The 17,980-nt window shown below is 44.8% G+C and overlaps 1 protein-coding gene across 5 annotated transcripts in view; it reads left to right on the forward strand.

Annotated features, from left to right (window-relative positions):
• Positions 1–17,980, forward strand: part of CALN1 (calneuron 1) — a 508,077-nt gene that overhangs the window by 37,751 nt on the left and 452,346 nt on the right. For 3 of the 5 annotated variants that reach the window (XM_029948318.1, XM_029948322.1, XM_029948319.1), the window contains exon 2: positions 2,044–2,235. The exons of 1 other annotated variant lie outside the window; for it this stretch is intronic. In XM_029948318.1, the coding sequence (XP_029804178.1) occupies positions 2,117–2,235 (119 nt within the window). In that variant the 5' untranslated portion in view covers positions 2,044–2,116. One more of the 5 variants, XM_029948320.1, reaches the window with a different exon arrangement.

The following is a 17,980-nucleotide window of genomic DNA, read 5'->3' on the forward strand; positions in this document are numbered from 1 at the left end:
ACTATCTTTTCCCATTCTGTTGGTTGCCTATTAGTTTTCTTGATTGTTTCCTTTGCCTTGCAGAAGCTTTTATTCTTGATGAAGTCCCAAGGGTTCAGTTTTGCTTTAATTTTCCTTGCCTTTGAGGATGTGTCAAGTAGGAGATTGCTGCGGTGGAGGTCTAGGAGGTTTTCCCCTACTTTCTCCTCGAGGGTTTTGATGGTTTCCTGTCTCACATTCAGGTCCTTCAGCCATTTTGATCTTATTTTTGTGTATGGTGTAAGAGACTGGTCTAGTTTCATTCTTCTACATGTTGCTGTCCAGTTTTCCCAGTAAATGTTTATTTATTTTTGAGAGAGAGACAGAGTGTGAGTGTGGGAGGGGCAGAGAGAGAGAGAGACAGAGACAGAGAGACAGATGGAATCCAAAGTAGGCTCCAGGTTCTGAGCTGTCAGCACAGAGCCCAACGCACGGCTCGCTCAAACCCACAGACTGTGATATCGTGAGCTGGGCCAAAGTTAGATACTTAATTGATTGAGCCACCCAGGCGCCCCAAGGCTTTGTGTTTCCTAAAGGCATTTAAATTTTTTTAACGTTTTTTTAATTTCTGAGAGAGAAAGAGAGAGAGAGAGAGAGAGAGAGAGAGAGAGAGAGAGAGAGAGAGAGAGACAGCATGAGCAGGGGAGGGTCAGAGAGAGAGGAAGACACAGAATCTGAAGACAGGCTCCAGGCTCTGAGCTAGCTGTCAGCACAGAGCCCAATGCAGCGCTCGAACCCACAAACTGTGAGATTATGACCTGAGCTGAAGTCGGATGCTTAACTGACTGAGCCACCCAGGTGCCCCTCCTAAAGGCATTTTCTGAGCCTTATCCCCTGTGAGCTGACTTCTGCAGGGAAATGCTCCCCAGACATGGAAATAGACATCTCATCAGATTCGGAAGGCTAGAAGCAGAGGTGGGAGCCTTTCCCCAGGAGGCGATGAGCAGGGTCCCAGAGTGAGGACAGGAGACCCATCTGCCTGTTGCCAGGACAGGCCACTGCTGACTGCAATGTGCAGACACCTCAGGGGCCAGCTCTTTCAGACAAGGACTCGGTGCAGGGTGACCAGGTCCCATTTGGGCTCATCACCAAGACCCTTCCCGCTGAACTCTCTGTGCTTTGGATCTCTTGAGACTGTTTTATTTTCTTTTCCTTTTAACTTCAATATGGAACCAAGGAGGACCAATATTGATTACGTGTTAGTTCAATAAGCGCTCATCGTACATCAATTATCTTAAGGTTGTCCCCGTCTGGGCCCACATGACACAGGGTGCATGTGAATTACTTCCTGCCTGGAACTTTCCTCAAAGTGGTGCTGCTGGGAAAGCAGGGCAGAGGCTGTGGGCAACGGCAGAAGTGGGCACAGATGAGGGGTGTTTTAACCTGAGCCCTGTCGCAGAGGACAAGAAAGGGTTAACCAGACGTCAGAGAGAAAAAGAGAAATGGTGACATGAAGGGAACCCAGTGGGCTCAACGGAAGCTGGCGAAGGAGAACTAGTCTTGGATGCTCTTAGTTTTGTCTGTGGAAGATAGAATGACCATTGCCCTGGGGTGGCGAGCGGCGTTGCAGCTAGGAGGCTTGGCCAGAGTCCTCTCCCTAAGAATGCCATTTCTAACTCTGGCCCCCACTTGTTTTGTGGCTCTGCTGAGGTCAACAGCCAGGCAACAAATTACGCTGGCCAGGCGCTGGGCTTTCTTGCAAGTTGCAATTGCGTTGGCTGCTCTGGCTGGATAGGAAGGCGAGCCCCTGGGAATTCGAACGGAAAAGTACCTGTAAATATTCCAGAGATTGCTTCCAAAGGCACATTATTGGTTTGTTGTGTAATACCCTCCGGTGACATTGAGCCCTTATTAATAACGAAACATCTGTCACAACTGTAATTCTAGTTCTTGTGCCAGGATTGTGCTGCTATCATTGTCCTGTATAAACACAGAAGGGAGGGTGTAAATTATTGAGGCAACTGACTCAGAGTAAATTACCAGGCAGCACCGTGCGGGCAGTAAGTTTCTGTCAACTTTTTTCAGACCGTGTGTGTCTCCGCTGAGGTTCCCTTGATGTGCCCGCAAATCTCCCTGAGAACATCGCCCTGGACCTCCGATGCGGCTGCCCGAGCAACCTGGAGAGGGGAAGCCTGAGAATGAGGAAAAGGGGGGCAGAGGAGCCCCCGGAGGGGGAGAGGAGCCGCCGAGGACCCAGGCCCCCGACTTCCCCACTTGGCAAGTCTTCTCCCCCCAAACCCCCCGGAGAAAGCGCTTTCTCGAGTGTTTGCTCAGGACTTGATTGTTTTCAGCCCTCAGGTAGGGGGTGGTGCAGGGGGGGCTGGGAGCTTTTGCTGCCGAGTGTCTGAGTGTCCTGTGGGTGGGGGAGAGGACAGGACACCTGGGAGGGGTCCTGAGAGAATGGCTGTCCCAGCTGGGCACAGAGATGTCACTGCACGCCTTGAGCCTGACGGGTTGCCGTGGGCTGTATCTGAGATATGTGGATGGGTTTGCAAACTGACGGTCAGGCGCTGATCAGGTTAGGGGGTGCTTGTTGGAGTCATTTATAGAGTCATTTCTAGAGTGCCAGGTGACAGCATGGGGGCAGGATCTTGACAAAGATAATCTCAAGGAATCCTCACGATCACCCCAGAGAAGTGTTATTAACCCCGTTCTTACAGGAGAAAAGACAGACAGACGTTCGACTTGCTCCAGACAGCATAGGCAAAGGTAAATCCGGGATTCCTGCCCAAATCTCTCTGACTCCAAAACTTACATTCGTCACCACTGGCCTGCCTGCCTCTCCCCACTTACAGGCCAGTTCAGAGGGAGGGGTCCTGGGTGCTCCCAGCCACAGGCTTCCTGGGGTTCGGTCCTGCTCTCTTTCTTTCCCTTGGAGACATTCAAGGCTATAAAAACTCAAGAGGAATTTCAACTCGGGGTGGTTTTGTGCAGAGGGAAATTTTGATCTATGTGATGCTGGCATCAAGGAGTTGGTCTGTGGTGAGTCATATAATAGGATATGTTCAGAAATGGTCTCCCTCAGGCTGTTGGGAAGGGGCCCTGCTAGCCCTCTCTGCCACCAGCTGCCAGGAGGGGCCAGAAGTTTACGTTGATGGTGGGGGCCGTGAGTTTATGGTTGGGCTGCAGGGGAAAAAAGGAAGTGGGCATATTTCTGGGGACTGCAGCTCCTGATTTTTAGTACTTTCTCCCAGGGGCTGGGGATGAGACTGCAGGTTCAATCCAGAACCTTCTGCCGGCACAACTTATTGTTTAAGCTGGGGGCTGATGAGACCGACAGCCAAGGGCATGGTGTGCTGAAGGGCAGACTCAGAGCGAGGCTCTGCTCAGGAGGGTGGTCCAGGGGTGGAAGGATGGACCTGGGCTGGGCCTCCCCATCCCAGCTCACCCTTGCAGGAGCGGAGCCCCAAGAAGAAGAATGGTCCAACCCAAGGCTGAATCTCCTGGTTGGCCTTTCCTCAGGCTGGGATAAGTGATCGAATCCTGGGTGCCTGCCCTAGGAAAGTAGGGGGCATGTGGAGGGGAGGAGGTCAGGACAGGGGCAGAGACATGCTGCTGCGTGACCTGTGGGGGCCGTGGCAAGTGGCAAAGATGGAAAGGATAGTCATCTACCCTATTGGATATGATGATATCATACAGGAAGCAACAAAGAAGTCTGATGGAGTCAGAACGACCATTTTTCGGGACAGATTCCACATTAAAAAATATTTCCTCGTTTGCTCCTGTGGCATTGGGATTTAGGATTTGGGGTCAGAGCTGTAATGGGCATGAACCGGACAGATTAGTTTCACCTGTCTCCAGGACCAGCAGTAGCCCAGATGGAAAGAATCTGCTTCTCCTGCACCATCAGCTTCTCCTGGAGGGTTGGCATTACTTCTTTATGGACCCCACGCTGGGAGCCTCTATGGCTCTTGGATTGTTCCTATCACGCATTCACATCACCACAAACCCATAGTCACTTACTCCTTCCTTGAAGGGCATGCCCACATATTTCTCAAAGATTTCCTTGTGCAGCATGTAGAGCAAGGAACCTAAAAAGAAGAATGACGGGTGGCTCAGTTGGTTGAGTGTCCGACTTGGGCTTAGGTCATGATCTCACAATCCGTGGGTTTGAGCCCCGTGTTGGGCTCTGTGCTGACAGCTCAGAGCCTGGAGCCTGCCCCTCCCCTGTTCATGCTCTGTCTCTCAAAAATAAATAAATGTAAGAAGAAGAAGAAGAAGAAGAAGAAGAAGAAGAAGAAGAAGAAGAAGAAGACGACGACGACGAAGAAGAAGAATGAAGGATAAGATAGGGTCACGGGAGGGGGGCTTTGATCATCTGGGTCTCTGTACAGGGTTGGGCATGGAGGGGACAGGGGTGCAGCCCACCGGGAACATCTCACACCAGTCCCCAGCAGCGATGTCTTGTGGAGCACATTGTTTCCCTGTCCTTTGTTCCTTAGCAGGGACGCTCCTTCAGAGAGGATGATATTGGGCCATGTTGTGTGGTGGCTCATGTGATTATGCCTGGCACGAGCCAAGCAGGCAAGATTATAAAGTAGGGAGGCATCTCCTCAATGTGTCCCAACTTCCTGCCCCAGGTCATTCTCTCTCTTCTGAGTACCATTTTTGTTGCAAGTAATGGAGTCGGGTAGAGTCACGCCCCTAGATGAAAAGGGAAATATGTTTGGAAGACTTTAGGTAGGGGTGAGGGGTGTGGGGGTTGCCTCATGGAATCCAAACCCTCAGAGATGGCTGGAATGAAGGTCTAGGGGGATATAGAAAACCCAAGAAAGCTGTTTCTCTCTGCCTGTTTATATCTCCTCAGTTTCTCTGTCCACGTAAAAACTATCCATGGCACAGAGCTGCCAATTTGGTAACCAGCCTCAACTGAGAATCAGCATGGTCTCAATTCCAAATTCCCCGGAACTAGGCTCAATGCTGTCCACTCCTGATCCAATCAACAGCGTCCAGGGAAAGAGAGTCAGAGGGCATGGACCTGGTTTCTTCCACTATAAATACACACACGGGAGAGGAAGGCAATGACCAAAGTGGGTACCTCATCACCCCAGTTCCTTGAGATATTGGATTTTGTACCCCATTCTAGAAAGTTGGCTGGTTATCCATTAAGTGCTGGTAAGGTACTTGCAATTAATGCTCTAAGCTGGTACATTTAGAAGGTGGTGTGCAGAGGAGAGAATTGTCACTGATGGAACAAAAGCAGTGAGGTAGCTAACACTGGCTGGGGGCACTAAGTGCAGTGTGGAGAGAGACCCTATGCAGAGGGCAGGGACTAGAGAAGTAGGGTACCCCTTGATACCCCCAGCCTTCCTCCCAGATCTCCAGCTGAGATTTACAGAAGAATTCTGCAGACTGTCTATTCCTGTCTTCTCCAAGGTGAGGGTGGACTTTCTCTTGGTCTACCTGAGGAAGATGACCTATACATGTGGACCTCCTTCACTTCGACCTAATTTCCTTGAATCTTACAAGGGTGCACAGCATGAAGCTATGACTTGCTGCTAGCCTGCTAAGGTGCTAATTTCTCAGCGTGGAGGTCTGAGGGGATGTTTCCCCCTTTTGCCCAGACGATGGGATCTGGGGTCTTTGGGCCAGTTCTAGAGCTGACTCATGGATTGTCAGTAGGCCCCCCCCCCCGATGGCCAGCTGGAAGGAGCCCCCAGGGAACAGAGAGATGCCCTTGTGGCTTCCACAAACTAGAGCTAAGTAAAGAGCCCAACCACTATGGTGCTACCCCAACCCAGTCTGAAGGAAGCTAATATGGGGAGAAATGGATGTGCACTCTTGATATATGAACTAAAAATAGTCCGTGTTCCAAACAAAGTGTTTTTAGTATTTTGAAATGAAAACGTGTAGACAAAGCAAGGATTCAGAATGCATGACTCATTAAACTGCTGATTCTGAAAGCAATGGAAATTCAAAGGGAATTTTTCTCTCCCTATTTCTCCCTCCCACCCCTGTTCTGAATAGCTTATAAAAAGAGTCTCTACAATAAACAGGACCCATAAACTCCTCCGTGATTTAAGGTCCTGAATAGGAGAGACAGAAGGAACTCAACCTTTATTGCCTGCTCACTAAGCTGGCCTCCCTAGCAAGGCTGGAATCGACCAGAACCTGCCCTCCCCCAGCCTGCCCATCCTCATTCTCTTTCTCATGCTCTCCACCCTGTCCCAAAAAGGTGGCTATGGCCACTGCTCCCTCCCCTGAGTCCCAGGCTCTGGTGGGCCTTAATAGCATTCAGCTCATTAGCCCTAACAAGGATGCCTCATCAGTGAGCAGTAGCCCTAGGGGCATCTTAAGGGAGAGTGCACACCTAGGGTACTGAAGTGGGATGCAGTGGTGAGCACCTCCATCAACTCACTTGGGCTCATTGTTGGGTTAGGAAGCATTGGGCCTCATCAGTGGTATTCAGTTTTTTTTTTTCCTCACAAAAACCTTTGTAAAATGTCTTATGGGGAATCTCAGTACTTAACACAGAGAAGAGTACCAGTTCTTGTTGGAGCAAGGTGTGTGTGTGTGTGTGTGTGTGTGTGTGTGTGTGTGTGTGTACGCGCGTGCACACTTGGGAGAATGGGGAGGTCCTCGAGGACTCCTGAGAGGAAGAGTGACATGTTTCACTTGAATAGGCTATTGAGAGACCTTCATGTCACAATCCCTTAAGAACTGTGTAAAAATCTCGCCTCCAGTCTCTCCTAGTTGCCATCCCCTATTTTCCTTCTGATCCTCAACACACTTCTTGAATACCTTAGTAGCTTGTTAAGCCTTGTATCTCTCCTGAGGAAACTGAGATGACCTGTGAGTGATCAGCCAATATTTTCACCTCATGTTGCCTCAACTGCAACTCCAGTGACTTTCTTTCTTCTCTATCTTCACTCTTATGGCCTCAGCCATCATCTTATCACTTTCTAGAACACTCCATCTCTGAGAGCTCACACAGAGTGCCCCTCTCTTTGACACCCTGCTCTACAGCTGTTTACCATTGCTCTTCCCACTTCAGGATGTGGAACACTCTGAGAGAAGATCCTATATGGAGATGGGGCATGGGTAGGTGACCTCACACACTCACAGTCTTCAACCCCCGTGGGTCCACTGTGTGGCTCCTGGATTCCTCTAGTGGTCAGGTCCCCTCATCTTCTCCACCATGACTGTTTCAACCTTTGCCCACTCTTCTAAAACTCATAATATTTCCTCCTTCACAAATAAAACAAAGGTCCCAAGAAGAAACCTCTTCAACTTTATGCCCATTCTCCTGTCATCTTTTCTGCATCCGTGTTCATTTTTTTTCTCCCTTCCCATCGTAGTGAAGAGGGATCTCTCTGCCAGTCCAAGGAGCAACTGCCACAGGCATGTGGACATTTATTCTCTGCCACCCTCTCTCACCCCCAATCACCTCCTTCTATCAGTTTTACCTCCTTTATTATTGTTCAATCTCATCTTCCCCTAATCACAAACATTTGTTCTAAAGTCACTTATCTTTTTTTTTTAAAAGCAGATATGTTTTAATTTTCCTCAAACTTCTTGAAAAAATTGCCTATACTTGTTCTAATTCTCCACCTTTCTTTTACTTCTCACCTCTCACTCACTGTGATCTGGCCTCTGTTCCTATCAGTCCACTGATCATATTCTTGCTGGAAGAAAAGATAGTGTTAAGTGAGAAGGGGGCAATGCCAAGATATGGGCCAGTTCAAAACTTAGCTTATCAAAATATATTGGGTGAGTTTATGAACTCTGTGGTTTGTGGGCTCGGCCTACTAGATCAGAAACTTTTCAAATAGAACCCAGAAATCTGCTGACCCCAATTCCCTTCTCTCTGGGATGTTCACTGACAGCGCTGCCAGGTCCCCAGAAGACTCAGCCCGGGAGCAGGGGGCCGGTTCTGCCGCCACATGGCCACACCACGAAGCATGCTTTGCTCTCCCTTGTTGCGCTGGCCAATTCTTTTCCCTTCTCTTCCCTCCAGTCCCAGCCATCCAGTTGGGATTTCAGATGATCTTAGCTAAGAGACTTAGAATGACTCTCATTCTCCAGGAGATTTTCTGATCCTATCTTGGGAATCCTCTATCATCCAGGATTTATTTACTTCTGTTTACTTGTGATGATTCTTCTAGTGCAACATGTTACAAATTGAGGATCCTCTGAACATCAGTGTAAATAAATATTCCCGAAAAGCGCTTCACGGTCAGCAAAATTCAGATGATATGCCATGATCTATCTACCTCTTGGAGAATATCAATGCATATTAAAATCTCAGAGATGCTCCACAGCAGAACACATGATTTATCTTCGTTTAATTCAGCTTTTCCAAACATAGTTTGAGACTGGAACACTCTGTGTGTGTGTGTGTGTGTGTGTGTGTGTGCGCACGTGTGTGCATGCGTGCATGTGTGTGTGCGTGTGTGTGTGTGTAAAAGCCTAGAAACCACATACTAAATGTTTATTTTGTCTCCCTAGGACATACCTGGTTCTCAGATCCATGCAAATGATCAGTAACTGATACACCCTAGGCCCAGGGAATGCTCACAACAATATTCATAAATTGGTGTGCCAGGCTCTGTGCTGAGTCCTGGGGATAAGATGAATAATCTTAAAATAAGATGAATAATCTCATGCAGTTTATAGGCTCATGGAAGAGATGGATTAATACTCACCATAGAGTTTGTGTGTGAGGATAAATTCAGGCACAGGGCATGCCTGGGCTCATGTCACATACACACATGCTTGCACACATGCACCCACACACACAGGTAGTGGTAAAGCTCCAGGGCACAACGTTCAGTTCCAAAGCAAGAACATGATATGAATGGCACCCCCTGCAGTTGCACAACATAGATAGAATAAATACACACATATCCACCCAAATATGCGCACTTTGTTGTTATTAGTAATCTCCTTGCTCCGAGAAAGTATTTTTTCACTTAATGATTTATTACCTACGTGCTTTTCTGTTGTACTGTGATTTATTTAACTAGTGCCCTATTGATGGCTGCTGAGGCTGCTCTATTTTTGCTCCCACCAGCAGTGCTGCAATGAGCATCTTCGTATATTTATCCTTATGAACTAGTGCAAGTATATCTAAATATAAATTTTCTAGAAGTGAAATTTCTGGGTCAGAAAGTATACATGCTTTTTCTTTCACTGGATTTGCCAAATTGCTCTCTAGAATTATTGTACGAATTTGCCCAATGGAAGGGCCTCTGAGGACAGGGGATACTGGAATGGAGGGGCTGGTGACAACAGAGGAGAAGGGCTTGAAGGTGATAATTAATGGAGTTGCAGTCTTTAGGAAGTGAGAGAGCAAGGGCTCAAGAGCACAGTCTTCATGAAGCAAAAAAATTCTAGATGTACAAAGTGTCCATTCTGGACTACCCAGAAAATATGACAAATGATCATAGCTAGGAAGTTTCAATCAGTTTCACCCACCCGGAGATTCCAAAATCCTCCTTTCACCAAGGATCCATTTATTTTCTGTGTGGTTCTTCTAATAAAACATGCCACAAATTGATGATTAACATTGATATTAATAAGCATCCTCTAAAGGCACTCCATGTTCAATAAGCCAATTGGCCCCTAGGAATTCACCTCCTGGCTGGTGATCTAAGATGGATTAATAGTCAAACAAAAGCTGATATGTTATGGTGTGGAATGCTAGGGTTTAAAAATATTAAAGTTTTTAAAATGTTTACTTTTTTGGCGAGAGAGAGAGGGAGAGACAGCATGATTTGAGGGGGGGGCATAGAGAGAGGGAGACACAGAATCCAAAGCAGGCTCCAGGCTCTGAGCTGTCAGCACAGAGCTGGATGCAGGGCTCGAACTCACAGTGAGATCATGACCTGAGCCAAAGTTGGCCACTCAACCTACTGAGCCACCCAGCAGCCCCTGGAATACTAGTTTTTAAGATAAAAATGTCTAAAGAGGTTTCTTACATGCATGGAGCTGTTTGTTTGTTTGTTTGTTTTTTGGCTATGACCCCATAATTCTCTATCATCAGAAGCCCTTTTAGGAAAAATTTAGAATTGTTGGGAGAGACCAAATACATCCAGCACACTCCTGGTGTTTAAATCAAATTTTAATTCGAGTATTTTACTCCTATTGAGAAAGTGGGGCAGAGAAGGGGAGGGACAGGGGAATGCATGCCTAATATTCTTGCTGCTAGCAGAAGGCTCTATAAAGCAGCACTTTGCCTTTGGATCTTTGCCTCAGGATCAAGTTCGTCTGGCCTATCACAGAGTCCAAAGGGAACTGAGAGACACAGCACTCCTGGGGCCTGTACCATTAGGTGCCTCTCCTCCAGTCTCTCCTGCTGGAGCCAAGTCTAGTGGTCCACATGTGGCCACTATAGGAACCTCTGTCTCCTGGACTTCTTATCTCTCTTTAGTCTGGCTACTATTGGTTTGTAATAAATTACCACAAACTCTGGGGGGTCATAAACCAACAAATGTCTTAGACTCATGGAGTCTGTGGGTTCAGTAGGGATGGCTCATCCCTGCCCTGTGATGTCTGGTGCTTCCATTGGACAGACTCCGGTGGCTGGGGCTGGAATCACCTGGTCCCTCTTCACACGTTTGGTGCCTGGGCTGGGAAGGCTGAAGGAAGGACTCAGCAGGGAGAATGTGACTTCTTCATGTGACTTGTGGTTCTCATAGCACGGCCTCTGGGTTTGAAGACAAGCATCAAGGGACCAGCCTTCTAGGAGGACCAGGTGGCCCTTTACAACGTTGCCTTGTAAAAATCACTTCTGGCACATTTAGTTGGTCAAAGCAGTTCAAGTCCTCTTAGATTCAGGATGTGGAGGCATAGATCTCACGTATCAGTGGGAGGAGGCTCAAAGAATTTGGGGGCCGAATTGTAAAGCTACCTCAGTCTTCCTTCATGGGTCCTGGATCCAGCAGCTCCCAGTGATGTGCCTCTGCTACCAGGGGACATGGAAGAACTGGGCACTGGGAGGGGTAGTAAAGATAAGGGCATTCCCAGTGATCTGAGAAGCCGGGGGATAATTCTGAACATTGCATTAGAAAAGTGTTTGTCTCTTTAAGTTATCCCGACCTGTGGGTGCCATATGGGCAGAGACAGTAACCAAGCCAAGTTTTCAGGAGAAGTGATAACAAGCACAATCCATGGAGGGCTCCCGACGTATCACTATGCAAGTGGTGCCGTCCACAGCCATAGGGGGCGCTTAGAGCGTGTAATTAATTGGCCCCTGTTCGCACAGACTTTTGATGAACCTCACTTAAGGGAAAGCAGTAACTGGTAACATCGTGCTGCTGTTAAGCAAATGTCTGCCTCACTCCTTTTCTGGGGCTATGTCCTCATGTTGGGGGAAACAGGCGGGCTTCCGGTCTGTTCCCGAGCCAATCCCCCCTGCAGCTGATTCTTGTTACCTGCTCCCATCATCTCAGCCCTGCACAACGTCACTTGGGGTTCACACCTGGGACTCCTGGGACAGCCAGAGGAGTTACTAGCCTCTGGGGCCAGGGTGCTGGTGCAAGAGCACGATTTCCTTTGCTGTACCTTCTGTCAAATCCCTGCAGCCCCACCAACACACAGCAGATGGATATCAGTCATAGGTTTTACCAAAGGCTTGGGAATAACCGAGAAATTTCAATGTATGTGGTGGAGTGGGGTAGGGAGAGGGAATTGCAATATACAAATAAATCTTGTTAGAGTCCCCCCAAAATATTTTAAAGGGGTATTTTTATGCATGAATCCCTTTGGCAGTCTGATGAAGCCTGTGAATTATGTTTTTAAATGCATGAAATAGAATAATTGAGGCAACAACAAAGGAAATCAATTACATTTAAGTACAGTATCAAACTATTAAACAAAACAAATGCATGATATAATAATTCATGTGCTTTTTGTTGATGCACTAAATAATAAGATCTAGAGCGTAATAACTCTCATAATTTTGAAGTGTCGCGGTGGTGAGTGTAAACAACATTATGGAATAGTCACAGCTGTAACCTTGTAGGAAAATGAGTGGCAAAGTCACAGTAACTGTAATACCAGGACCCCTTGTGGCTTGTGTTTATAGTTGGAGAAAATGCTAGATTCCATTTAGAGGATAATGAAAATAAAGATGTCTTCTTTCCCATCCAAATTCATGGGAGCCCCTTGAAGTCCATCCTCGGGCCCCTGCAGGGTGAGAGGCCCCCAGGAACCCTTTCTGGTGCATGTCTTAGGCGTGTTACCTGGCCTCAGGGGCAGCCCTGCTGTCTCATTTCTCAGAGCAAGTGCTTCCTTCTTCGGCCCTCCCCAGGGCAAATCTCCATCTCTCTTTAGGAAACTCAATGTCTAACAGGAATATTATTTTGGCAAACAGTACACTGGTGCGTGCTAATGTCAAGGCTGAGCCCAGGTCAAGAGACTTCTTACCGCATGGCTGGATGACAGGGATTTGATTTTTTAGGAAGACACTAGGCTTCAAAGCCAAGCTCCATAGACAGGGAAATTCTGTACAATCACACACTACATGAGAGGCTCAGACTTTTGAATTCTTCTCCCAATGCAAAGAAGACACCTCTGACCAGCTTTCAGGTTTAACCATGGGGCTGCAGCAGAGAGGGAGGAGCACAGGACACAGGGGAAATAAAGGAAACTTCTCTCAGCTTTCTGGTCATGGGTTGGAGTGAGAAGAAGGACAAATGATAAAAGGGTAGGAGAATTAAGAAGGCTATTCCACTTCCTCTCAGCACCAGGGGACTGAGGCTCCTGCCTTACCCCTCCATGGGTACCCTGGGAGCCCACCAGACAGGGAACCTGACCTAAGATTCTGCCTTTGGTCTGACCTTCAGGTTTGGAAGCCAGTAGGATGCCCATGACCATGGACCAAGACATGTCACTTGAGGAGATAACAGGAGAGACTAAACATTTTCAAAAATAAACTTTATTCTTTTGAAACACTTATAGATTTACAGAAAAATTGAGAAGATAATACAGAGTTCCCAGCTACCCAACAATTTTTTCTACTATAGTTTTACATGAGGATGGTCCATATGTTACATGTAATGAATCAGTATTAACACACAATTATTAACCAAGGTCCACACTTTATTCAAATGTCCCTAGGCTTTATCTGATATCCGTTTTCTGTTCGAAGATCTCATCCAGGTGTGATGTTACATTTAGTTGTCATGTCTCCTTGGGCTCCTGTTGGTTGTTACAGTTTTCTCAGACTTTTCTTGTTTTTTATGACCTTGGCAGTTTTGAGGAGTATTGGTCAGGTATGTTGAATGTTCCTACACTGGGATTTGTCTGGTGTTTTTTCCTATGATTAGATTTGGATTATGGGTCTTGGGGAGGACGATCACAGAGAGAAGGGGCCATTTTTATCACATCATATCAAAAGTACACACTATACACATGACTTATCACTGTCCATGTTGACCTTGATCACCTGGTTGAGGTGTTTGTCAAGATTCTCCACTGTAAAGTTCAGAATTTTTCCCTTTCCATACTGTACTTTTTAAAAAATCTTTATTATTGAAGTAAGTACACAACATAGTGGTTTGACAATTCTATACATTATACAGTGTTCACCATGATTAAGTATCGCTCCCTGTATAACGTTATTACAATACTATTAACTGTATTCTCTATGCTGTACTTTTCATTCCCATGACTTACTTATTTTACAACTAAAAGTTTGTACCCCCCAATCCTCTTCACCTAGTTTGCCCATCCTCTTCCCACCTCCGCTCTGGCAACCACCACTTTCTTCTCTATGTTTATGAGTCTGTTTCTGGGTTTTGTTTGTTCTTGTGCTTTGCTTTTTAGATTCCACATGTAGGTGAAATCATGTGGTATTGTCTTTGTCTGACTCATTTCACTTAGCATAATACCCTCTAGGTCCATGCATGTTGTCACAAATGCAAGATCTCATTCTTTTTTATGCCTGAGTACTATTCCACTATGTATATAAATGTGTGTGTGTGCACCACATCTGTATCCATTCATCTACTGATGCACTTAGGTTACTTCCCTATCTTGCCTCTTTAAATAATGCTGCAATAAACATAGGGTGCATGTATCTTCCTGAACTCATGTTTTCATTTTCTTTGGGTAAGTACCCAGTAGAGGAATTACTGGGTTACATACTATATTCTTTGGAAGAAACTTACTATGCACAGACTACACGTAAGAAATGAGGAGTTAAGCTCCAGCTCCACGTAGGCAGAGTATCTACATAAATTATCTGGAATTCTGTAACAAGAGATTCTGTCTTTATCCAATCATGCATTTACATACATATGGACTCTGGGATATTTATTTTATAATTTGAGTAATAATTCAATACAACTTTATTTGTTTTGTTGCTGAAATGGTTGTAGCATTTTCGCATTGGGAGCTCTTGGCTCCTGTGTTTTGAGTACTTCCTTATTTTCTGGCACTACAAGGTGCTCTGGGCTTATCTTGTAGATTTCCTGCCCAGAGCGCTGGCCTAGTCTCTTCTAATAGCAAATGGTGTTAGAGACCAGCATCTGAGCCCTATGTGTGCTTTTTGTTATTGAGGTATTGTTGCTCCTATGTTCTTTCAGTCAACAGAGCAAGAAATATATGTGTGTGCCTTAACCTATGTCCAGCCATATGTATCTATATGTGTTTTTATATGTAACCATGAGAGTCCATGTTAAGCTAAATAGGAGTTATTCTGTGTCTTCAACTCTAATCTGTTATCACATGGATCATTCTAGCTGCTTCCCCTTACTTCCCCATTGTTTTAATTTGCATTTCCTGATGACCTATGATATGGAGTGTCTTTTCACACACTTATCTACCTTCTGGGGATCTTCTTAGGTGAGGTGTCTGTTCAGATCTTTTCTCTATTTTTTTCCATGGGGTTGTTTGTTTTTTTATTGTTTCATTTTAAGATTTCTTTGTATACTCTGGCCCTTTAACAGATACGTATTTTTTTCCAAATATTTCTCCCCAATGTGGGATTGTCTTCTCATTCTCCTGACAGTACCTTGAACAGAGCATAATATTTTAATCTTAATGAAGTCCAACGTATCACTTTTTTCTTTCATGGATCAGGAAAGGTCCAAGTTTTGATGTTTTATCTAAAAGTTCATTACCAAACATAAGGTCACCTAGATTTCTCCTATATTTTATTCTAAAAATTCTATAGTTTGTATTTGACACCTAGGTCTATAGTCTAGTTTAAATTAATTTTTGTGAACCCGTGTCTAGGTTCTTTTTTTTTTTTTTTTTTTTTTTTTTGCATACAGATGTCCAACGGTGCTAGCACCATGTGTTAAAGTCAACATATGCTTACATTCTCCCTGTGGTCTTCTGGTCTCCTAGGAGCAGATCTTGGAGATCACACATTTGCAAGCACTCACTTGCTCCCAATGACAGGCAATAGTTCCCAGAGATAGTTCAGCATAAGTCCATATAAAAGAAGAAAATTATTTTATTAAAAGGCAATATAACCTCAAAATGTTTCTTGCTATTAAGGAGAAAGCATTTTCCTCCCTTCTTTTGCTAAGTCATGCTGTGGTATGCAGTTGTGTATAAGAAATAGGTATTGTTGTGACAATAATATGACAACAGAGCCAACTGCTTACTTTCACTGTGGATTGGAAATGAGCTGTGAAATCATCACTTTTTCCCTTGACTGGGCAGGAGCCAGTTTTTGGAAAGGGCGTTTCTCTTCTTCAGTGTACAGACGCGTCCCCAACCTGTCCCAGAACGACCCCTGGCAGGTGAGAATAAAGCCATTTGCTTGCAGTTAGACAAAGACCTCTCGTGCCAGCTGCTGGGGACATAAGTGAAGACAGTACCACATAGGTCCTGCTCTTCAGGTCTCATGTTCTAACCGAAAATAGACTGGAGTTACAAACAAACTTATAACAACAGTCACCAACAGCATTTTCCTGACTGCTTGTCCTCACTCTTTGGGAACGCAAGCTTCCTCAAGTCTTCTAGCTATTTCTCACATGTCTGTGTGCATGACTTGACTCTTGACTGACATTCGCCATTTTTCTCCTTTCATCCATCACATTTGATCATCAAGGTGATGCCTCTTCTCCTGTGAACCACTGCTGCCTGCCAGGGAAGTTTCTGTTGCTGATCCTCATGGATGGGGCCAGTGCTGGGGCACAGCTGGACGGTGCCCACGGACCCCAATCAGCTGAAGGGCTGGTCACTGACAAGTACAGTTTTGACTCACCTTAGAGTCTTTCCAAGAGGTTGGGGGTTTTCTGTTTTGTGCTGTGTTTTGCCTGCACATCCCAGTGAATCCCTTGCCACCAACATCCTTGAATCTCAAAAAGTTTTCCAGCACATATTTTATGGGTGAGTCTCTTCTGATGAATTTTGTCAGGATAGTGTGATCCACTTTGATCTTCATATTTACTCTTTGGTCAGTTTAGGAAAAATTCTTTTTCTTTTAAATTATTACCTCTTTTCTATAGCTTGGGTTTATTCCTGGGAACACATGTAATTTTTATGTTACATCTCTATTTCTTTGTCCTACATTCCTGATACATCATCTTTTTAACATGTTTAATCTTCATCCTTTCCTTCTGCATTCAGGATCTTCTAATTGTTCTCCCATATAAAGGCTTTGATTGACTTTTCAGGGAAACATCTAGTCTTTATTGCCTCTGATGCACATTTTTATTCTTTTACCAGATATTTCTTTCCTTTCTCCACTTATGTCTCTGCCTTCCCCTTTTGTTGATTTGCTCTCTCCCTGTCCTAAGCTCACATTGTTCATGCCTCCCTTATCCTTTGTCATGATCCCAAGGACATAATCTCTAAAATTTTTTTCCTAACATGCCATCTTCAAGAATAAGCTCTTTTCTTGAGCCTTGGGCAATATATACCATCAGTTTATAATGTTGTCTAATAAGCTCCATCTTTGGCTTCTTCGTTCTCACTGCAGCTTGGCAGTTATCCATGTATGGAATTTAACTGGTACCTATTTGGTCAGGGGCTCTGGGACCTGTGTGGGATGTTCTATTTTTCTGACTGTTGAATTTCCTGACTTTGATAAAGAATTCACAGAATTAACAAAAACGATGTCCACTACTTCTAACTCTCTATTTACAATGCTTTTCATACATTATATTTTAATAATGAACATCCTATTTACAATACTTTAAATATTGAGATATGTATTGAGCTACATATGGAGAGATAGACATCATCATAGTTATGCATCTACAGATCTGTAAGTATAACTATGTATCTATGTACACTTTGAGGAGCTGTACAACTGATGTCTCCCTTAATATTACTTTGATGATAGGACATGGCAGCCACCTCTCAGGTGCATGAAAATATTTTCTGAGGCTGTCAGCACAGTATGTTGCTCTCTCCCTCATTTATTCCCCTCTCCTTCCTGCTTCCATGCCCTACACGTCTTACTATGCAAGAAACCAAGTATATGGCATATGGCATAGAAGGAAAAGTATTGTAAATAGGATATTTGTTATTGAAATATAGTATGTGGAAATCATTGTAGATAGAGAGATATAATGATGGTATAGAAAGATAAAAACTATAACTATCGCCATCTCTCTATGGCATGCCAACACATTCCTAAGATAACTGAAAATTGTGATTGTAGTTAATTTAGACTTTTACACACACTTTAGGTAACCGGTAAAATATCAGTTGGTCCTGCTATCATTATAATAAGAATACCTTCAAATAGTTGAAGAACGCTCTTCATTGGCACTGTCCTTTTTCTGTTGATTATTTTTGTGACTGTGTTGGCACATGTTGCAAAGTGAAACTTGGTCTGTGTCATTAATACCATGACCGGAGAAAACCCTGAGTGTTACCTAGAGTTGGCAGTCAGAACTGTGGAACAACATAAATGAATGGGATAGTGCTATTTACATATGTTGAGTAATTTCACTAGTGTAATTGTTGTATTAAACGAGATACTAAAGTGTATTGAATTGAATGTACCTTATCTAAGGTTAAACTTTAAGATAGCCTTTAAAATCTACCTTTT

This window comes from Suricata suricatta, chromosome 8 (genome assembly GCF_006229205.1).
Source record: "Suricata suricatta isolate VVHF042 chromosome 8, meerkat_22Aug2017_6uvM2_HiC, whole genome shotgun sequence".
Taxonomy (NCBI): Eukaryota; Metazoa; Chordata; class Mammalia; order Carnivora; family Herpestidae; genus Suricata; species Suricata suricatta.